Raw genomic sequence first — 24,038 nt, 5'->3', positions numbered from 1 at the left:
TTACTGGGCTGTTCACTGCCATCGCTCTTCGTTTCTTAACATGCGGATGCTGACGTGTTGTTACGTAATTCAGCCATATCTGGATGCAGATAGCATGAGTTGATAAGAACAGTTCTTATGAAAAAGAACGTCAAAGTTTGCATCGAGCCCAAGTTGTTAATAATTTACTGCTTAGGGCGCAGTAGAGTCTGATGGCTCTGTCCTAAATCTCACCCTCAACCCTCCTCAAATGAATGTGGGAGGGGGCGTAGGGGGCATTAGGGTAATCTCTAATTACCCAGGGAGGCACGTTCCCCTCGGCCTTCGGCTTTCAGCAGTGCAGCGAAAGAGTGCTGAAATGTCATGAGGAGCCACGTCGTTAAATATCTGACTCTAGCCAAATATTATGGAGCCTGACGTAATGAAATGGACGGAATGTAAGACGCACTTCTCTCAGTTTCATTTGCTCCCAGCTCATCTTACTCTGAAACATTCTCGCTGATGGTTCCTGTGCCTCCGGATCGCTCTCACTACTACAACACTGACACTGACTGTAGCTGCCTGAAAAGGAGAATTCAGAATGTAATAATCGAGTTAAAAAAAAGTTTATTTGGATTAATTACACATTTTAGAGAGCCATGTCATCTGCTGATGTTGGTCCACAGTGTTATATCAAGTCCAAAGTCAGTGCAGACAAAGTTGTCTGCTTACAACTTTTATGGAGATGCGGATTTCATTTTCCAGCAGGACTTGGCACACTGCCCACACTGCCACAAGCACCAAGTGTTCTTAGATAATACTTCTCTAATTTCCTGAGACATTGATTTTTGGGTTTTCATTGGCTGTAAGCCATAATTATTAACAGTAAAATAAATAAAAACAATAAAATGTTTTTTTTTATATAGATTTAATACATCTATATAATATACGAGTTTCACATTTTTAACTGAATTACTAAAATAAAGTAACTTTTCAATGATATTCTAATGTTTTGAGATGCACTAGTGTATTGCAATAAAAAAAGCATTTTTCACCATATTTATCACCAGCAGTCACCAGCATGATTCAGTATAATTAGACAATCCCCTGACCTCCTTAGATGCATTGCGATGGCAATGCTGAAATGAAACATACTGCGCAGCCATATTTTTGTATACAGCAGAGATATTTCTTCAAAACTTGCAAAAGTTTAAGTTGAATTTCTTTAGTCTTAAGTATTTAGTAAAGAACTTCAGCTTTGCTTCATTTTTTACCTAAATAAATTGATTAATTGAGCATTTATAATTAATAACATAGAAAACAGGGATAGAATAGGCATAAAATGACTTTAAATGTTTGGTTTGTCTGTTGTTTTATATAGCATTGTGTATGCTATATAGTATAGTAGCTATATAGTATGCTAGCTAGTGTAATAGAAATATGTAAGAGAAATCTTTATCAATTATATAGGAGTGTCACTTGTACCTTACTAAAACCTATAGTTATAGATTAAAGCATATTAAAGTTATAGAAAAGCATATTGTTGTTTAATTTAGCGTAAAAACACAACATGACTTGAAACAAATCTGTAAAAACTATAACTGTATTAGTCAGCCAGTCTGGGTTTCCATAAGCATTACAGACCCCTCCCCCACACATTTAACCCATAACTGCCCACCCCCCCCCCCCTCCCCAGATTAAAAAGTCTTTTGCGTCTTTATATCAGGCCTCATGTGGGACAAAGCGAACGAGTGAACAACGTCTATAATCTGCATTTATGATATTGCATTTACAGCCCGAAATCAGGTCAGGCGGATTAATCCTAACATGAAGGGGGGGTGTGGTCTGCAGCTGCTTTGGCTTTCGTGCGAGTGTGAGCCATTTTGACAGCCACGAGAGCTGAAAAATACAGAACCACTGACCTGGAGGGTCATAGATTTGTTTTGTGATGATTTGTGGGATAATAATCTTGTTATTGACGATGCTGAGGAATTGCGTTTTTATCCTCAGAGGTTTTCTAAAGTGTGTACTAGTCTCGGATAAACTTCACATGTACTGTTTATTATGAAATTGACTTAAAATTGAGAAATTGTGACACAATAACAAACTCCATGTGGGCTATATTGGTCAATTACTTATCGCACAGCTAAATTAAGCGCGTGTCTGTGTATCTTTTGTATCATGAGGGCTCCAGAAATACGCCTTGCACAGCTCAAAATGCACAAAAGCCATGTTATTATTCTCTTAATTAATCATTGGTGTGGTTCATTTTTGGCGTAGCTTGAAATAAACCAATCAGTGTGTCACTTGTCATTCCCTTTAAGAGGCAGGTGAGCTCTGACTTTAGCGCGTTCGTATCTTAACAGTGCGGCGCTTTTGTGCGTCTCAGCAGAGACAGATACTGACCTGCACATTCACACTGTGAATTTGCGCCAGCAGCTCATTTAAGGGAACAGCAATGTTATTTTATTCTTTATTCTGTTTATTGTTGAGGTAAATGTCAGGAGGGTGTACGGATAGGGCCCCTTATCATGATTTTAAGATATTATTGTTTTGCTATTTACTGTATTTACTTTTTTAATAGTTTGTTTGCACTATATACAGTATGCATGCTCTAAATATTTTGCACTTTCTGTTACATTACTTTCATTGCTCTTCCACATGCTCTGTGAAATTACACCACAGAGGTCTCTAAATCCCTAAATCTCAAAACTTATGTATTGTTCTTTTAAAGTTCATGTGCTTAGTTTGTGCTGTTCACAGAATAATCGTTGACTTATATTATTTAAAAACATAAGCCTCCCATTAACAAAGTACATGGCAAAGTATTGGAAATCGGAATATTCGGGACAGTTTGCTCTTTCCAATAATTACTTTGTAGTGGGTGGAGTCCATAGTCCAATCTGTGGTCCTCTGATCTTCTTCCAGAGCAGTTGCTCCGCCCTGATCGTGACTCGTCAATATGAATATGAAACATATGTTCAGTACTTACAATTTGGTATTCTTTAGTGTGGAGTGGTCCCAGATTCTCTAGTGCGAAACGTGATATTGGCGGGGAGGGGGGATTTGTTGATAACAATTAAAAGACCAGAAAATCGGTGGGGTCACGTTTTTATATCATCAGTTATGATCGACTCCAATTCGTTCCATTGTATGTTGCTTAATTAAGAAATTCAGAATGCATTCTGCTCCACATTCTGCTTATCTAGTTTATAGTGCCTTCAAGATCATGCTTAATTGTCACTTTTAGCACTTTTCCATCAAAAGAACTGCACATTAGTGGTGCTTCTGTGTTGGTGGAAACGTTGCGAAACGGTTAAAAAATAGGTTTGTGAACCAGAACAGTGCCAGTTCCACGTCGGTAGAAAAACGGCATTTACAATTTGGACTTAAGAAATAGATAGGAATGTAATGTGGTCACAGCCCAGCTGTTTGATGATAACTGTGAATAAAGCTAAAATCCCATGCAAATAGCAAATAAACACCTACAACACTGATAAAAAGCCAATTTACTGTATGTCTGATTAAGCTCTAATTAGGATATTGGCTTTGCTTCTAAAGGGCAAGTTTTGTGCCTCTGTTTAACTGAATCGATTTGTTTTACTGTGCTTCTCACTGAGAAAACATGACACTTGAGAGAGGAAATGAATCCTAATTTCCGTACACAGCGCTGTCTAGTCTAGGCGTTGGCTGCCTGGACGCGGTCCAGAAGTCATGACCGAGCGAGATCTGGTGCACTGTTTACTGTGATCATAAACAACCAACGGATGAGCTCTTTCAGGCTGTCGTATGTATAATGTTGAATAAATATTATTCATAGGAACAGTCAGTTCCTGCAGCTTGATAGAGCTTGAAGTGGTGTGTTTATAGAGCTGTGTGGAGCTCTTCGGGACACTGGAACTGAGGAAGCTGTATGGTTAGAAATTCAGGATAATTCAGGACGTCACCAGAAAGGGCACGGCTTACTCAGCTCAGATTCTGTCCTGACCTCACGCTGTGTGTCTCGTTGCGTGTTACAGGGTTGTTCCCTGATGTCGGAGGTGGCTACTTCCTCCCAAGGCTCCAGGGAAAGCTGGGGCTGTTCCTGGCTCTGACCGGCTTCAGGCTGAGAGGCCGAGATGTTCAGAAAGCAGGGGTGGCCACACACTTTGTGGAGTCTGAGAAGGTACTGCAATCATAAGGAAAGCAAGCTGTAACTCCATTGGCAAATATAGACAAAAAATATATCACACTTAAAAGTAAAAAAAAAAAAGCCTTAAAATCCAGTTCGCCTTATGTATTAATTCTACCAGTCAGGTTATAAGGAGCAGTAAATCCACTGTGCTAAATTACAGTGTTAAAAAAAGTCGTTTAAGTGAAGTTTCTCCAGCACCAAGGCTGGAGCAGTATGAGCATTAGCCGCTAACCGTGCTAAGCACTAGCTCTTTTACAGGTCAGAGGTTAGTATTATGGAAGAGTAGCCTGCTGCTAACTCCAGCTAGCACTGCTGGAGCAGCATTAGCATTAGCCGCTAAGCACTAGCTCTTTCCTACGAAGCACAAAATAATATAAACCCTACCAAACCACCTCAGCCATTTATTTCTACTGTATATTTTTTCATTAGCCTTCCTTTAGATTAGCTAGTATGTATCTATCAAATAGATTAATGCCTTTAATGCACTACTAAACTGAATTGATGCACATAAAAGAGACAGGTTGACAGGTTAAGTGTAAATCTGAGGACTGGGAAAACTGGGAACGCTAGTAGGTCTGACCAATGACCAATCAGGAAAAAATTCCTGGCCACAAAGGATTATGATATTTCTACTGGCCACAAAGTCAAACCAATCAGAATGCTCAGGATGTCACAGTCCCACTATCTTCGCAATTCATACGCTCTGTTCTATTGAGAAAGAAAGAGCTATGCAATGTCCTAATTTCTAGGATATTGTATATCGTCACTGTCCAATGAAAAACATGTATCTCCAAAACAACAACTTTACAGGAGAGAGAGAAAACCATCTTAACTTTTAAAAGATATCAGTGTAAAAAAAGTTAATTTCAGGTAATTTTAGAGAATTTCTATTGGTCCATTCTTCAGGAAATTCTTACACAGTGTGAGGAACTGTTTGTCTGTTCATATTATGCAGTAAACTAAAAATGGACAACAATTGAGATCATTGTTTTGCACTGGGCAGCATCGATATGAATTTAAAGGCATTAGGAAGCTGATATCAGAATGCTTGAAAAACATTCTGTGAGGGACACTAAAATAAATGAAAATTTAATCAGTGCATGCTTACTGTATATCTGTCAATGCCGAGCATAACTTAATATTAACTATGAAATCCGTCATGTAGATTTAAATTTTAAATAGACTCATAATGCAATTATAATCTGTAACTATACACCAATAATAATTTGACCTCTCAGGAATTGTTGGGATCATACTGTAGTTGCCTCTAAAGCACCATCCCCTCAGGTTTTGGCCCTTAATTAGCTCCTGCAGAGAAGATGCTAGCAAAAATGGGTGGGGCCATTGAGTCAGCAGATTTCTGGGTTGCCAGAAGCCCGTGGGCGGGGCAGCAGGTGGTAGCCTGGTCCTGGCACCTTAACCAATACAATGTGTGCCAGCCCGTGTTGGTAATGGCAGGGCTCAAGGGCAGGACAGGGAGAGAGAGAGGGCAGTGCAGGACAACGCCTACAGCCCTCCACCGGCCAAGGACAACCAGATATCAGGAACAGCAGGAGAGGAGGTACACAGAGAGGGGAAGAGGGGACACACACAACAGCTAAAAATAATAAAAAATATTAAAACAGTTATGCAGTTATGTTTGTGCTATACAAGTAAGGTACAGCACTTTCCAGCTTCTTATCAGCTTTTAAATGCTTTAGTTTATTTGATTTTACCAAATTGAAAACCTTTGAAATATAATCAAGAGGAAGATGGATGATCACAAGCCATCAAACCAAGCTGAACTGCTTGAATTTTTGCACCAGTAGTAAAGGCATAAAGTTATCCAAAAGCAGTGTGTAAGACTGGTGGAGGAGAACATGCCAAGATGCATGAAAACTGTGATTAACACCCAGGTTTATTCCACCAAATACTGATTTATGAACTCTTAAAACTTGATATATGAACTTGTTAACTTTGCATTATTTGAGTCCTAAAAGCTCTGCATTTTTTTTGCTATTTTATCCATTTCTCATTTTCTGCAAATAAATGTTCTAAATGACAATATTTTTATTTGGAATTTGGGGAAAATGTTGTCTGTAGTTTATAGAATAAAACCACAATGTTTATTTTACTCAAACATAAACCTATAAATATCAAAATCAGATAAACTGATTCAGAAACTTTAGAAAGAAGGCTGTATATATCTAGATTAAATCAGATTCTGTAGACAAAATGTGTTGGTTAGTGATAAAGAATCACCTGCAGATCATCTGAAATGTTTTAATGAAGGGATGATTATATAAACTAGATGTTGGATGGGAAATAGAAAGACATTAGAAAGAGGTTTGTACTCACTTTTGTGAGATACTGTATAAACACCATGTCATGCCACACATTCTCCATTTCCCCTCAGTACACAGATAGTGCAAGTTCAATTACAGCCTGAGCATTTCCTGAAACGAAAGCCGTTAACGTTGCAGATCCGTGGCCTCTAGCTTGGGTTGCAGCGCATTGTTATATAAGCAGTAGGCCGACATATTTGAGGACATGTGTCCAGATAGGAGGTGTTGAATTGCTGTCTCTCTGTTCTCGCAGATCGGCGCTCTTGAAAAGGACCTGGTGGACCTGAAGGCCCCCTCGGTCAGTGACGTGGCTCAGGTCCTGGACTCCTATCACCAACAGGTACGCAACAGAGGCCCATTTATTTACTTCCCAAATAGATCACACCTGAGGCCTTCCCATCCACCACCTGTGTTTTCACTGACACCATCTGGCTAGTGCTCTTAAAATATGTGAGTGCGCTTTTAAATATATGAGGACACTTTGTCTCAGACATTTAAATAGTTTAGTAGTTCAGATTTTTCTATTTCTTTTTTTATGTCTTCTATAATATTTATAGTGTCCCCAGCTTAACGTTTCAGCACAAGCTAATACGCTGACATGCCCAAAGTCATGGGATAGTCTCATGTCCAATGGAAGCTCAGACAGTTCTAGGCAGACACCACCGGTCACAATCATTGCCACCCACTGCACTGTCTGCTGTGGATGGTAATGCCTGCTATTATATATTCCCACTACACAAATTAGAGCTTAGATTCTCTGCCCGAACCTGACCTGACCGGGCTCCAGAAAATAGTCAGAGATGTAGCCGTCTGTTTTTTAATTATATTTTTATTTCTAAATAAAGCTCTGGTGTGATAATCTCAATGTTGCTAAGTAACCAATTATTATTGTTAACGAAAACGAAGCAAATAACGAAGACTGAAAGTGAAACTTATTTATAAGTTTATTATTTATTTATTTATTTATAAGCACTTTTCACTCCCGCACCTCGCGGTCCGGGGTGTTCCACACATTCCACACAGTAGGTAGGTTGGTAGGTAGGTAGGTATTCGTTCGGTATGTAGGTCGTTCGGTAGGTAGGTCGGTCGATAGGTAGGTAGGTAGGTCGGTCGGTAGGTAGGTCGGTCAGTAGGTCGGTCAGTCGGGCCGTCCGTCCGTCCGTCCGTTGGTCGGTCGGTCGGTAGGTATGTCGGTAGGTCGGCCGGTAGGTAGGTAGGTAGGTAGGTCGGTAGGTCGATTGGTAGTTAGGTAGGTCGGTAGGTCGATCGGTAGGTAGGTAGGTCGGTGGGTCGATAGGTAGGTCTGTAGGTAGGTAGGTCGGTAGGTTGTTCGGTAGGTAGGTAGGTCGGTAGGTCGATCGGTAGGTAGGTAGGTCGGTAGGTCGATCGGTAGGTAGGTAGGTCGGTGGGTCGATCAGTAGGTAGGTAGGTCGGTAGGTTGTTCGGTAGGTAGGTAGGTAGGTAGGTCGGTAGGTCGATCGGTAGGTAGGTAGGTCGGTAGGTCGATCGGTAGGTAGGTAGGTAGGTCGATAGGTCGGTGGGTCGATCGGTAGGTAGGTAGGTAGGTAGGTCGGTCGGTGGGTCGATCGGTAGGTAGGTAGGTAGGTAGGTCGGTCGGTAGGTTCGGTAGGGGCTTTCATGCTCACGATACACACATTAGTATTCACACACGCCCTGCTTCACTCTGCTGTGGCAGCATCCTTACCAGCTCTGATCCTTCCAGAATTACAACATGATCCACTTTTATCATATTTCAGCAAGCCTGGCCTCTGTTCTGAGCCAGTCTGAGGGTGTACTTTATTTAGCCCCTATGTTGTTTGATACCTTCGAGAACTTGTGTGGAATGATGTGCGGTCTTTTCATTCCCTGATAGGTGCAGTGAGGTTCATAATCAATATTAAACTAAATATATTCAACATTAAAACATTTGTATCCAATGCGTTAAAGACAGCCTTAACAGGATAGTAGGTTTGCCTCATTACATTATTATTAATGACTGGTGTTTAATAAGCTCAAGTAGACTTAATTGTAGTTTCTTACATTGTGTGGCAAAACAAGCAAAATTATGTATCGTAGCTAAAAACAATAACAACTTTTAAAATTTTAAAAGAAACGTATTTCTTACATAGAGATCTTACCAGCTCTATTTAAAAGTACTCCCTCATCTCTCTTTGATGCCGACTTGCCACAGACAGAAGGTACAGATCCCTCTGTCAGACGAAGTCTGCTGGTTCATCCTGCTAGGGAATGTTTTTTGAATACCCACTCTTGTATAGATTTTGAGGTATTATCTTGTAAGTGAGGCTGAACACTGGCCAGAGTGCTCATGGCTCATGACTTGTGCCATAGTTGGTGCCAGATGGATCCCCATCCATATTCTATTTTTAAAGTTTTGCTTGCATTCAACATTCCTCTGTGCTCATGTTCTTGTGTGTATGGGAATACATCATATTAGGAATATTAGCCAGACAACACCAGTCATACTCAATCATGTAATAAGACATTATATTTATGCTAAAATATAAAATTACATTTTTAAAAATATTTTACTCTTTAACATTATTGGTATTAGATTAACAGCTAATATTCCATATTTTGTTATTAGGCAATTTATCACCTATATATGCACTGCAAAAACAAAATCATGCATATTAAAGGAATAAATCTTTTTTTTTTTTTTCCTAATGAGACTTTTTGTCGTCTTACTAAGCATTGTGTAACTGTTTAACTGTCTAACTGATTATTTTCTTCTTATGAACATTTTCATCACCTGGTAAGAAACCCACAATTGCAGTGTCATGAGCAAATGTCTACAATCAGCAGTTTCAAAGAACGTATAGTGATTTCTAGCTTGTATTTTGATTTTAATTTTCTTAATCAGTCTCATTTATAATTTTTTTATCGTATTTTAAATCATTTGAACTCAAAATAAGTACAAAAGGTCAGTTAGTCTGATCAAATTAAGTCATAAAAGCAGTAATTTTGGCTCTATTTAAGTGTATCTTCACTCATTTCGAGACATTGGGATTACATTTTGAAATTTTGAAATATTACTAAAACAAAATTTGCTTATGCCATTGGCAGATTTTTTTTCTTAATATAAGCATATACGGCGTATGTGATTTAATGAATCATTAATTTAATAATTAATTATTTTGATTGCTTTGTTAACTGATGTCTTTTAGCTTCTGTTACGTTAGCTATATTAGTTTAGTACAGTCGTTATTGAATTACTAAATTGGCAACCAGGACAAAGTACCTGTCTGGTCTTGACTGATTGATCGCGTTTGGGGTGATTAGATTATTGGATGAACTGACACTTTAAAATTGATCAGATTGACGGAATTGGACCAAGAAATACATGTATTTGATCAGCAGTCATGTCTTGTTCTTGTTCATAAAGCGTGAAGTCATGTTACCTGTCTCAGTGAGCACAGAAATATGTATTCTGTTTCTTTCTCTTTGTGTGTGTGTGTGAGCATTTGTGTGTGTGTGTGTGTGAGAGAGAGTGAGTGAGTTATGGAGTCTGTTGGTATTCAGCATGACACACACTGACGGCCTTAGCACGAATCAGAGCTGCTTCAGTCTGTCACTCCGTTACTCAAACTAGGAACTGCTGAATGGAGTGTAAAATAGTGCCCAAGAGGACAAAAGCAGACAGAAAGAACACACACACACACACACACACACACACACACTGGGCTGGTATGCTCATATGGACAGTGCAGCACAGATAATTTTAGAGGGATTATGGAGGAACCTTGTTCTGCAGCACATTCCTGTGTGTAATTCAGTTTGGCTTTAAGCGAGGCTATTGTGTTGTGTCCCCAGAGCACCCTGGACGCTGAGAAGCCGTTCGTCCTGCAGCAGCACACTGAAGCTATTGACAGGTAAAGCTAAACCCTCTCCCAACCCCATCACGTCCCCAACCTCAGCACATCCCATAAATCACTCTCTCCTTCTAGTGTTCCAGCACCAGAATAGAGCGAAACCAAAGACCTCCTCTTAATACTGTAAAAACAATACAACTTCCAAAAGAAAACAAAAAAAAGAGAAATTAAACTTTTTGATACGCACTATAGGGACAAAATTATTAAGACACCTGCTTACTTATTAATTTTATATTTTAGATTCTTCAAAGTAGCACCGATTGCTTGATCTTGAATGGCTGGATTTTCTCAGTCAGTTTTATGAAGTAGAGTCACCTGGAATTCAGGCTTTCAGTTAACAGCTGTGCTGAACTCATCAAGAGTTAATTACTTGAATTTCTTGTCTCTTAATAAAGTGTTTGAGAGCATCAGTTGTAAAGTTGTGAAGAGGTAGAGTTACAGGTATACAGTGAATAGCTCTATTCTAATTCAGATTATATCAAGAACTACTCAACTAATTAAAGAAAAAATACTTTAAGAAATGAAGGTCAGTCAATCTGAAACATTACGAGAACTTTGAAAGTATCCTTAAAAGAGCAGTAGCTGCAAAACCATCAAAAATGTTAGAATGATGAAACTGGCTCTCATCAGCATTGCTCCAGGAAAGAAAGAGCAAGAGTTTCCTCTGTTGTACAGGATAAGTTCATTAGAGTTACCGGCCTAAGAAACTACAAGTTAACAAACAGCTCCCCAGATAAGAGCACCTAAATGCTTCACAGAGTATTTTGGTTTGTTTAACACTTTTAGGTTACTACATGATTTCGTATGTGTTTCTTCATAGACTGAATCACTTCAATATTCATTTGCAATGCAGGAATAAAAGAAAATATATATTAACATTAACGAAAATAAGAAGGAGTGTCCAAATCTTGTAGCTATGTATTGTATTAAAATAAACTTGTTTTGACATCCACTAAAAGGGAATCGCCTTTACATGTATTTTTCAAACAATCAAACGAACTCTGAATGTTAATCTACACAGATTTCTCTCCTGAAAACGGTTTATTTGGGTGAGTAAAGTGCTTCAGTTTATTTGCAGTAAGTTTAGATTTCCAGTATTTTGTCTAAGGATGAGTTTTCACTGTGAAGTTTTTCCAGCATTAAGGCTTGGTGCAGCAGCATTAGCATTAGCCGCTAACCGCAGCACTAGCGGGACAAAGCTTGTTTTAACATGGAAAACACGCAGACTACAGTCCAATTTACTCGCCACTGAACAGTGAAAGAGCTAGCGCTGCAGTTAGCTGCTTATGCTAATGCTGCTGCACCAAGCCTTAGTGCTGGAGAAACTTTATTGAAAACTCACCCTTATAACACTACACTTTAGTGAAGTGGCTTTACTGCTCCTTAACACCTGACTGGTAGAGTTTATACATAATGCGCGCCTGATTATAAGGTGCACTGTGGATTTTTGGGGACAATTTGCTTTAATGCAACTGTTTACACATAAATTTAAACATTGGAAAAAATGTCTCATACAGATTTTAAGAATATCGACAAGACCTAATTTGCAAAGTTTTGCAAAAAACTCTAATTGCTCTGATTGACTAAAAAAAAATTACTTCATGATCAGCATTTGAGTAGGTTCCTCCTGACTTCCTCCTGCACTTCTGATAAAAGGACCTAAATGATCCTCTGTGATAAGCCTAGCGCTGCTCTATCTGATAGGCTGACAGCTTCCTAAATCTCCAGAACTGTGACGCTGCCTCACAATCGCCTCATCTCAGCTGCAGGGATTTCCAGCGTTTAGCGGAACAAATTATTAATGAGCGCACAGCCTCCCTGTTTACCTGTTGGGCCGAGACCCGTGTTATATAAAGAGCGGCTCTGCATTATGGAGCTGCTCTGCTGTGTAAGTGGGATGAGTAATTCTGCTCGACATGTTCTGCTGGTTTACAGCAGTGCAGGAAGGTTAAAGTGAACAGCTAATGATGCGCTTGTCTGTGTGTCCGCCGGTTACCTGCTACGTAGTTGTGGTTCTGCTGGTGAGGATACACTGTAGTAGTAGATTGAGACGGGATTAACATTGGATAAGATGATTGTGGTTAAATCCGTTTACCGTGATTCTGGAGCTAAAATCCACCAAAAACAACAGTGCTGCTCTCTGAAATCACTGCAGCATAAGGATTGGACAGTATTTCTCATAGCTCTTAAACCTAATCTCACAGTAATTATCTACATAAATTAGTTTTTAAAGGCCAGTATCATGGAAACTGTTTGTTCAGCCTTGTTTGGTATAGGGTAGTACAGGGTAATGTAGAGGGTATGTATAAGCATACATACAAGTATAGGGCAGTAAAGGGTAGTGTAGAGTAGTATAAGAAATATGCATTGAGAGTATAGGGTGTTACTGAGTAGTATAGGAACTATGTTTAGGCAGTATAGTGTAGTACAAGTATAATGTTGTATACAGTACTATAGGAAGTATATATAGGCTTGGGTATAGGGTAGTATAGAGTTATATGGTGAATATGTAGAGGGAGTATAGTGTAGTACAGGGAGGTTTATGGAAGCATAGGGTAGTATACAGTAGTATAGGGAGTATGTATTGAGAGTATAGGGTAGTATAGGGAATATATAAAGGGAGTATGCTGTACTACAGGGTAGTATAAGGAAGTATAGGATAGTATGCAGTAGTATATGGAGTATATATTGAGAGTATAGGGTAGTATACAGTAGTATGTGGAGTATATATTGAGAGTATAGGGTAGTATAGGGAATATATAGAGGGAGTATGCTGTAGTACAGGGTAGTATAAGGAAGTATAGGGTAGTGTGCAGTAGTATATGGAGTATATATTGACAGTATAGGGTAGTATAGGGAATATATAGAGGGAGTATGCTGTAGTACAGGGTAGTATAAGGAAGTATAGGGTAGTATGCAGTAGTATATGGAGTATGTATTGAGAGTATAGGGTAGCATACAGTAGTATGTGGAGTATATATTGAGAGTATAGGGTAGTATAGGGAGTATGTATTGAGAGTATAGGATAGTATAGGGAATATATAGAGGGAGTATGCTGTAGTACAGGGTAGTATAAGGAAGTATAGGGTAGTATGTAGTAGTGTATGGAGTATGTATTGAGAGTATAGGGTAGTATACAGTAGTATGTGGAGTATATATTGAGAGTATAGGGTAGTATAGGGAGTATGTATTGAGAGTATAGGATAGTATAGGGAATATATAGAGGGAGTATGCTGTAGTACAGGGTGGTATAAGAAAGTATAGGGTAGTATGCTGTAGTATATGGAGAATATTTTGAGAGTATAGGGTAGTATACAGTAGTATATGGAGTATATATTGGGAGTATAGGGTAGTATAGAGTAGTAGAGTGAGTATGGAGGAGATCAGGATAGTGTAATGAAGGATAGGGTAGTATACAGAAGTATATGGAGAATGCATTGAGAGTATAGGGTAGTGTACAGTAATAGTAATAGTGGGAGAGTGTAGAGGGTGTATAAAGTAGCACAGGGTAGTATAGGGTAGTATACAGTAGTATTTAGAGTATATGTTAAGAGTATAGGGAGTATAGGTAGTATGTAGAGAGTGTATAGGGTAGAATACAGAAGTATATGGAGTATGTATTGAGAGTATAGGGTAGTATACAGTAGTGTAGGGAATATGTAAAGGCAGTATAGAGTAGTACAGGGTAGTATAAAGGAGTTTAGGGTAGTATTTGGAGTGTATATTTAGAGTATAGGGTAGTATAGGGAGTATGTAGAAGTAGTATAGGGTAGTATGGGCAGTACAGGGCAGCATAGGTTAGTAGTATAGAGAGTGAATAATAGTATAAAAATATTTTTGGAATTCTGGGTGCTTTGTTTTGCTTTGAATGTTTTATTCCATGTTTTTATGCACATTTTCAGAAATCCCTGAAATATGGTGGATGGAAAACACACTAATAATTAACATCGAGTCTTATGCTAACTGATTACTTTCCTTTATATAATGTTTTAATGTTTTCTGATAATATTTCTCTCTGTGTTTCAGGCTCTTTACAGCCAGCAGTGTGGAGGAGATCATGGAGAACCTGCAGAAGGACGGCTCTGCTTTTGCTCAGAAGCAGTTAGAGGTGGGTTTAGTGGCTCCTACTCCTTATTAGTACGTTCTTTAGCAGGCTACCTCCACATGGCCTTTTTGGAAACCTCCAGTACAATGTGGAGCATATTGGCAAGTATGTGAACAGCTACATTGACAGTGCAGCAGCCTGTTATCTACATATGAACACATGGGAAATTAGCATTCATGTAGCTTTTACTTGCTTAGATTAGTTATAACAAAAAAAATTAAAAAGAACATTTGTAATGTCAATGCATGCATGCAGGCACATCAAAGGACTTGTTTATGTCATTTCTGGCATGACCAAATAGTAAGTTCTGGTATATCTCTAGCCTAATCCAGCTTTTCCGAGGGGTATACTATAAAAGAGCTCCCCCTTTATTGAGTATCGAAAGGGTATAAAGCAGTGGATCTGTGTGATCTCTGAAATGATGGAGCTCTTTCTAATACTTTTGGGTTAGGAGTTGAGGATGAGGTGGGGTGGTGATCATCCAACATCCTAATCTCACTATAGCTTTTGTTGCTGAATACAATCAAATACTCACCCCAGTACTTTAAAATCTGGACAGTACAGCAGAATAAACCTTTTTTAAATAGCCTTGATTCTCCATTTTTTTAACCGTCCTCTTATGCTACAGTTCAAATTGACCCGTTTAAAAGTTTAAAGATCTAAAAATAGTAGGAAAAGTATTTTTTCTGTATAAAACTTTTTCTGCTTGCCTTAATTAGTGTAATTAACATATAATCCCCTGCAATAAACAAAAACTAAAACTAAATTCAGTTCAAGTTATGTTTTATTGTTATGTAACATTGTATGTATTATGTCTATTATGTTGGTCTTTTAAAAAGTAGTAAAGTAGTGAAACAAAAAAAATATATGTATATATGTATTTTTTTTATTTATTTTTTTATTTATTTATTTTTTTATTTTTTGAAAAACGAGTGGTTATCCTGATTGAAATATTATCTGTTAGAAGTAAGGAGCACCATTGCACTGAATATTGATAGAATAGTTAGCAATGTAGTTAGTAATAAAATATTCACACTGCTTGTTTGGATTTTTTTGTTAATAATTATTATTTTGGATAATTTTTTTTTTTTGGATATTAATTGGATATTTAAACATGCACCGGATTAAATTGACCCGGGAACACCATTGCTGTCCCTGACAAAAGAACATAACTGGAGGGTTAATTGGGTGGCAATTTTTGTCTATCTCTGTACTCTCTGTTCTCTTATATAGTACAATATATTCTAGGTTATTATGGGTATTTGTTTTTTTCTTTTTTCCATTAGAAAAAAATCTAATAAATCTCAGCAAACCAAACCTTTTCTACGTCAGCAAGAACCACGTTCATTCACCAGCACAGCCACTTCAGCAAATGATTGCATGGCGGTTGCGTGTCCAGCTCTGAGAATTTGATAAGGTAAAGAAAAAAAAAAGCTGAAAATCTGATTTGACCGTTTCTCAGCGCTGTCTGGGCGAGACCCAAGTGCATCCGCCAGCCAAGTGGAGTCTGAGCCTCCATTGAATGGTGGTGTGTGGGTGTGATGTCTTTATGTGTCTCATTACAGGAGTGATAGCAGCACATAAGCTTTTAACAGGGTTAGGCTTTTCTCCTGCCACTTACTGAGCGTCTGTTTTCTCTCTCCACTGAAACATGATTATAATCACAATCACTGTGATGGTGGGGACTGTGATTATCACTTCATTGGAAGAATTGGAGGTGGGTGTTACCCTTATGCATTATTGCATGAGTGTGTAAACACTCATTACATAATGTCCTTTTACAATTGCATTACAGGTCACTCAGTATATAACAGTGGCAGTCTGTTCCTCATCTCTAGAAGCTGAAGGCTTTTTCTATAGTGCAGGGTTCGTACGGTCATGAAAAACCTGGAAAAGTCATGGAATTTGAAACAAGCAAATTCCAGGCCTTGATAAGTTTTGGAAAAAATAAAAATACCCAGAAAGTTTAGGAAAAGTCATGGAAATTTGCTCTACAAATCTCAGTGTCTCGTTTTTTGACTGATAAAACCTATTTCGGCTATTTGTTAAAAGTAATTATATGTTTAGGCAAGTCCATCATGTCACATTGTGTTAGCTAGCTGGCTGCGTGTGTGTGTGTGTGTGTGTGTGTGTTTGAAGGAGGGGGTTATGCTTATTCAGTGTAAGTTGGTTTATAGACATATATATATATATATATATATATATATATATATATATATATATATATATATATATATATATATATATATCTTCACTGAATCTCTCCACATTTTTCATAATGTACTTTTAAAATAAATTAAAAGTTAAAATTAAAAGTAAAATTACTAGATCTGTTTTAGTACCTGTAACAACAACATAGCCTGAGAGCTCGACGCAACAGTATAGTTTTGTTTACTAATATTTTAGAGTGGCTCTAAAAACAGGTTACTTATCTTTTCTAAACACATTTTATTACTTTTAGTTCATTCTACTAATTGGTAAGTGATTTCCATATTACTCGGGGATCAATAAAGTATCTATCTATCTATCTATCTATCTATCTATATATATATATATATATCTACATGTTAAATAGTTCAGTAATAAAAAAATCCCTATGATAAAAAAATCTGCTTTAATATTTTATTTTTGTGCCAAAATTAAAAGCTAAAAAAATAATTAGCTGCTTGCTTCTAATATTGATTATTGTACTGTAAACTGTTCAGTTCTCTTGGTGTGTCTGACAGGTTAACTGTGTGATCCAAATCTCTTTCAAGTTACTAATTTGTGTTTTTATATGAGTGTTAAGGAATATTTTAGGCTGTAATGAACATCTCTTTCTCTCTTTCTTTGGGACGCAGGTTAAGAAATCCCAGCCAACAGCCAGATTATAAAAAAAAATTAACATTTTCAAACTAAAGATTCTATATAATGTTCTTTGATAATAATATAAACCACTGTTTACAGGTTAAACATTAGAAATGCTTAGCAGTGTATGGAATCAGCTCAGAGTTAATTCAGTTATACACAAGAGGGCTCTCAGGATTTGACACACATTTTATTATTAAAGATTGTCAGCATTGCTGAAAGAAATATATATATTTTTTTATTTATTTAAATACATTTAAAGTAAGGTATAGGCCTACTATAATCAGTTTTGACATGGATTTTTTATTGTTCATGTCTGCGCTGATATTTTAAAGACTGTACAGTCATTAAAATTTGCCGCAAAGGTATGGAAAAGTCATAAAAAAGTAATGGAAATGTATTAGTTGAAAGGTGTATGAACCCTGATAATGTGAGCTTGTCGTCAAAATGGACACGGCTCTCAGGATTGCTGTGCGGTGCGATTGCTGTCGGACTGTGCTGCCGTGTTGTCTTTATTGCTGCATGAATTATTGAGAGAAATTCCCTTTCTTCCAGCTTCAATTAAAAATGCATCAAAGGCACTTGACAGAGATTTCATTGTGTGAATAAGCATTAAGGCTAATGCAGAAATATGTTGGTAGACGTTGAAGCCAATTTGATGTGTGTGTTTTGATGAGCAACTTCTTATTTAAAAGTAGGAGATGCATACAAAGAAATCATTCAGTTTAATCTCTGTAAATAAGGGGGTGGGCAGAGGGTGACACTGAAGTCTCGCTAAGACAATTAAAACTGTTGTTCAACAAAACAAATGTCAAAGGGACACAGTTTCCCCTTGCAGATGTAGTCAGTCAGTCTAGATCAGGGGTGTCCAAACTACGGCCCGCGAGGTATTTTAGAAATAGAATGAAAGTTGGCCCGCTTTTAAGCAGGTTTTTATAATGAGAGATTCAAAGTTTGAACGCTAGGTGTCAGAAACGAGCCAAAGAGTCAAAAAGTGGAGAGGGTGCGCATTTCTAGTGCAGAAAAACAGGCCAAAGAGTCTAAAAGCGGAGAGAATGCGCATTTCTAGCGCAGAAAACAGGCCAAAGAGTCTAAAAGCGGAGAGAGTGCGCATTTCTAGCGCAGAAAAACAGGCCAAAGAGTCTAAAAGTGGAGAGGGTGCGCAGTTTTAGTGCAGAAAAAGGGGTAAAAGAGTCTAAAAGCGGAGAGAGTGCGCATTTCTAGCGCAGAAAAACAGGCCAAAGAGTCTAAAAGTGGAGAGGGTGCGCAGTTTTAGTGCAGAAAAATGGGCCAAAGAGTCTAAAAGCGGAGAGAGTGCACATTTCTAGCGCAGAAAAACAGGCCAAAGAGTCTAAAAGCGGAGAGGGTGTGCAGTTTTAGCGCAGAAAACGGGCCAAAGAGTCTAAAAGTCAACCAGTGAATACAAGGCTCAGGATCGCCCACAGGCTCTTTTTCTGTGCTTGATCACGACCATGCACTGCTTTTTCATATATTTGTAGCGTTATGTCAGAATAATTTAAATGACATTTTCTAAATGAATTTTTATCAAAAACTCCCAAAACTGATTGTGTTCTGATTTAACTTGTAGATTTTGTCTAAGATGTCTCCAACGTCTCTGAAGCTGACCTTCAGACAGCAGCAGGCTGGAGCCACTATGACTCTTCAGGAAGTGTTTGTGATGGAGTACAGACTCACCCAGGCCTGTATGGTATGTAAGAACATATAATTAAGTCTTTAAACTGAACTTCCAATGGTATTAAATAATTTTTAAAAGGTTCTTCTTCTTCTTTTACAGAGAGGGCATGACTTCTATGAGGGAGTACGAGCGGGTAAGATTCTTTTACATTTTTTATACTTTCATTGAGTTTTTAACTTAGTCCTGGACTAGATTATACACCCTACAATGACATACTACATTCAGCTCTGAAACAAATGATCTAAAGTCCACTATAGTTTCTGAATCAGTTTCTTTGATTTTGCTATTAAAAGCTATATGTTTGAGTGAAATTGCTGTTTTATTATATAAACTATGGACAGCATTTCCCAAATTCCAAATAAAAATATCGTCATTTAGAGCTCAAATAATGCAAAGAAAACAAGTTTTAAGAGTTCAGAAATCAATATTTGGTGGAATAACTCTGGTTTTTAATCACAGTTTTCATGCATCTTGGCATGTTCTTCTCCACCAGTCTTACACACTGCTTTTGGATAGCTTTATGCCTTTGCTCCTGGTACAAAAATTCAAGCAGGTCAGTTTGGTTTGATGGTTTGTGATCATCCATCTTCCTCTTGATTATATTCCAGAGGTTTTCAATTTAGTAAAATCAAAGAAACTTATAATTTCTAAGTGGTCTCTTGTTTTTTTCCAGAGATGTATCATGGGACAGGAACTAGTTTTGTGTCCCATGACTTTTGCCTTGTCCCATGAAAGCTGAAGTACACTGTGAAGACCTGTGCAAAATAAATGCAGGGTATCATGCAATGAATGGGGATGTCATCCATCCATCCATTTATCTGGCACCCACTCTCAGGCCTAGCTCGTGTTCCAGTAATTGACGTTGCTTTGCCATGAGCATGTTGGCCAGTGTTCAGTTTCGTTCACAAGATAACCCAAGATAACTAACAACTGTGGGTGTTTCTAAGCCTTTCTTAAGATAACCTTTCATGATCAATTAACATACACAACTTTGGGGGAAACAAAAAGACACTTAAAAATGATGAGTTTCTTTGATTTTACCAAATTGAAAACCTCTGGAATATAATCAAGAGGAAGATGGATGATCACAAGCCATCAAACCAAACTGAACTGCTTGAATTTTTGCACCAGGAGTACAGGCATAAAGTTATCCAAAAGCAGTGTGTAAGACTGGTGGAGAAAATATGCCAAAATGCGTGAAAACTGTGACTAAAATCCACGGTTATTCCACCAAATATTTAAGATTTCTGAATTCTTAAAACTTTATGAATATGAACTTGTTTTCTTTGCATTATTTGAGGTCTGAAAGATCTGCATCTTTTTTGTTATTTCAGCCATTTCTCATTTTCTGCAAGCAAATGCTATCAATATAACTGATTGAGAAACTGAAGTGGTCTCTTATTTGTTTCCAGAGCTGTACTTACTGCTTTCCCATGACTTTTGGCATGTCGGTGTACTTTGATCAGACTTTTTTTTTTTCTTTTCATTGAAATGAAACCCAGTCTAGAAAACTGGACCCGAAACCTTCTCACTCTTAATGGCTAAAAGTCCTTGTTAAAACACTGTATTGATCCTCTGAAAGTAAACCGCATCAGCATTAGCCATGAAGTACAGTTTTCTCCTCTCTCGTCTGCCTGCAGTGATTATCGATAAGGACCAGAATCCTAAATGGAAGCCCCCGACTCTGGCTGAGGTCACGGAGGAGTTTATGGAAGAAAGCTTCAGATCACTGGGAGAGAGAGACCTGGTGTTTTGAGCACTGCTCTACTGCACCACTCTGGAGAGAGAGAGAGAATAAGAACATTTTAAGTGCATTTTTTTCTTCATCATCCCTGAAATTTATTAATAAACTACTTTGCGCTGAGTCAGTGTTGAGGGGGAAAGTACAATGCTGAGTTCCTGAAGTGTACAAGGACCGAACCTTTTTTAGTGCTAGTCTTTCTGCTGGCTGCTACATTACTGGGTGATGCTACAGCTTAAGAAATCATCTCTCTCTCTCTCTCTCTCTCTCTCTCTTTCTCTCTATCTCTCTTATTTCTCCTTTTCTCTCTTGTTCTCTCTCTTGACCCCTTGGCCTTTTAGCGTTTTTTTTTTCCCCCTCATTAGCTTCTACATACTGAGCATTGATAGCTCTATTCTAAAACCTAGGCTTCTATTGACTTGTGGTATTGGGTCTTCTGTAGGTCTGTCCTATAAAAACACCGGTACCACTTTAAAATGAGACTACCTTTATAAAGGGTTTATAAATGGCTTACAATTAGTTTACTAATTAGGTTGTAAATGCCTTAAAAATCATTACTAATCAGTTATAACACATGTGTAGAAAGGGCAACATTATAGATGGCTGTGGGTTCACTATTTGGCAAACAACAGGTCATTGTTGCCCTTTCTATGCATGTGTTATAACTGATTAATAATGATTTTTAAGGCATTTACAACCTAATTAGTAACTATTAATAAACTAATTGTAAACCATTTATAAACCCTTTATAAAGGTAGTCTTATTATAAAGTGGTACCAAAACACCTTTTTGTAGCTTATTGGTAGAGGTGAGCTAAAATTTGAAAAAGTTGAAGTTTAAAGTGAAATTTACTTCAGTGTGACGGGAACTCTCTTTGACAACACTTCACGTAAAAAACAGTAAGACACCATACATAAGATATCTCAACATCTTAACACATTACATAAAGAAAGTCTAGGCTTCATTTGAGTTGTGTTTGTTCCTTAATAAAATTGTCCTATAAAGGGCGTTTTCACACCATCACTTTTTGGTTCAGTTGTAGCCTTAGTTCGGTTCGATTGAGCAGGTGTGAAAACAGTAATTGCACTCTGGTGTAGATCAAAATATCCAGACCGAGATCAGCTAGTTTAGGTGATCTTGGTCCGGTCCTAAACAAACTCGGTTTGCTTGTAGTAAGAACGTGATCCTGTCTCGATCCGACCTAGCTATCAAATATGTTCCTTTTATTTGAGTTAAACTGCTGATAAGGTTCAGTTTAATCTGATATATTAGCCAGATAATGCTAATTACCACAGCTATGAACAAACACTGTCTTTACTGCTGCTCCATGCTCTTTATACGCACAGTCCTGCACAGCCCTACCTATTAAAAACACTGTGTTTAATAGTGTTTCAGTGTTCTGTGTTAAAGCAGCATCACACTGCACAGATATATACACACTGGAACACTGGAATCTTCTCACCATATTTACTTTCTTGCTCCCGCACCAGACAGCTCTGACCAATCATGATTTATTGGTGCGCATTCTGGTGCGTTTAGGTTTATGCCTGTGTGAAACCAAACCAAACAGAGGAAGAAAACGCTCCAAATAAACAAACTCAATAACTGATCCAGGTCATAGAAACTTTCACAACTACAGGTGTGAAAACGCCCTTAATAGCCTATCGGTCGCACATATGGAAGAGTCTAACAAGACTCTATGGTGAAGGAAATAAAATATTATTCTAAAAACTTTTTAAACATTTTAAAGTGAGCTCTGCTCCAGAGGTTTTGTTTCATATCATTTTTGGTATCTGTTTTTCTATATCACCCATTTGAGTTGTACACTTACAGAGAATTGTGGGATAGTCGCAGCTCTCAGATCATTACTATATTTCTCGGCTGTATACAAAGAATTGTATTTTTGTATAGCTGTACATTAAGAGTCCTTCGCTTTAGAACAACCTTCTATATAAGGTAGATGCAGAGAATTACACCTCTCTCTGCTTTGAGATACAGGCTCTGTCTGTCTGCCTGCCTGTTGGCCTTTAATGTCTTCCTTCTTGTTAGCTAAAGCACTGGTCTCTCTCTCTCTCTCTCTCTCTCTCTCTCTCTCTCTCTCTCTCTGTCTCTTATTGTGTGGCCTCTTAGCAAAGCAATTTGCTAATCACTCGATATTAACCACAACCATTCTCTGACATTTTACGGGGTTTTTTTTGGCTGAAAATTAGCTCCACACACCAATCCAGTGTTTATAACCTTTAGCAACAAATGAGCCATGAACTGGTGTAATGCTTCAGCTGCTGTGTTAATGTTTGTCTCCTGTAATCAGCACAGCATTCACTGTAAAATCAAATCAAAGATCAATTAAAGTCTCAAAACACCATATTTATACTGGCTGCCAGCTGTGATAACAGTTTTAATGGAGGTGGGCGGAGAATGGTTTGAATGGATAGTTGATTTCCGAGCATTTCTAAATTTGTGTGTAACTTTTTGAATGAATAAATCATTGTTGTGTAATATTTGAATCTTTTATTGCCTAATAATTTTTGCCTTTAATTCTTAATTACAGTGATTTCATTCAGATTCTCACAGACATTGGAAAGCAAGTCGTTGGACAGTTTCTGTGTGGTGAATCCTCCGTCTCCAGAAAGCTTATTAACGAATTGATCCAGCGATTCAATTAGACGTTTCCTCTAGCTGGCGACAGAGCTGCTAATCTAATGATTGACTTGCCGGCACAGTGCCCTGCTGTACACTGTGTCCACTGCTAATGCGACACACCCAGAGAGAAGCAGCACAGTGCAACCATGAATAGACACCTTTTCACTGTTCAGTTCCAGGCAGGAAACACAGCTTCTAGTTCTAGTTTCTTTCAGAAAAAAGGTACGTTATTAAAGGTCTCATTACATCGTGTGTTTTTTTTTCATTCATTTTAAACAGTCCAGTTATGGTCTCTACAGTCCAGTCTCTAGTATGAATGAATGCCATGTGAGCCATTTTTTGTGAAAAAAAAGAAAAGAAAAGTTCTGGTGTTTCAATTTAGCCCTGCTTTAGATCACTGAATTAGTGGTCTCTGAAGAAAGACAGGTTTTGGCGTTTGCTCATGAATATTCATAAATGCAAATATATTGGCTAACAGCACTGCAGCAGAGAACGCCACCCTGCCTTCCCCCCACAGTCAACGGGCGGATCACTCCCCCTTCTGATCAACTTGTATTTCTGAGGATTTTCTTTTACTAGCTACTGCAGACAGCGGAGGCTGAGAAACAGTTTCATACACAGCATGCATATACAACTCAGAGAACAGGAAAAAGTTGAGTT

General features: G+C 38.0%; 1 protein-coding gene across 2 annotated transcripts in view; it reads left to right on the top strand.

Annotated features, from left to right (window-relative positions):
- The window catches only part of hibch (3-hydroxyisobutyryl-CoA hydrolase), a 62,310-nt gene extending 39,068 nt beyond the window's left edge, over positions 1-23,242 (top strand). For both annotated transcript variants that reach the window (XM_022680078.2, XM_022680077.2), the window contains 7 exons: positions 3,978-4,123; positions 6,710-6,796; positions 10,288-10,346; positions 14,373-14,454; positions 18,887-19,006; positions 19,094-19,127; positions 20,635-23,242. In XM_022680078.2, coding sequence (XP_022535799.2) covers positions 3,978-4,123; positions 6,710-6,796; positions 10,288-10,346; positions 14,373-14,454; positions 18,887-19,006; positions 19,094-19,127; positions 20,635-20,750 — 644 coding nt within the window. In that variant the 3' untranslated portion in view covers positions 20,751-23,242. The remainder of the gene's footprint in view (positions 1-3,977; positions 4,124-6,709; positions 6,797-10,287; positions 10,347-14,372; positions 14,455-18,886; positions 19,007-19,093; positions 19,128-20,634) is intronic.
- Positions 23,243-24,038: the final 796 nt, after the last annotated feature.

This window comes from Astyanax mexicanus, chromosome 11 (assembly GCF_023375975.1).
Source record: "Astyanax mexicanus isolate ESR-SI-001 chromosome 11, AstMex3_surface, whole genome shotgun sequence".
Lineage (NCBI taxonomy): Eukaryota > Metazoa > Chordata > Actinopteri > Characiformes > Acestrorhamphidae > Astyanax > Astyanax mexicanus.
Note: the sequence above shows the minus strand (reverse complement) of the source record. Positions and strands in the feature narration are given on the sequence as shown.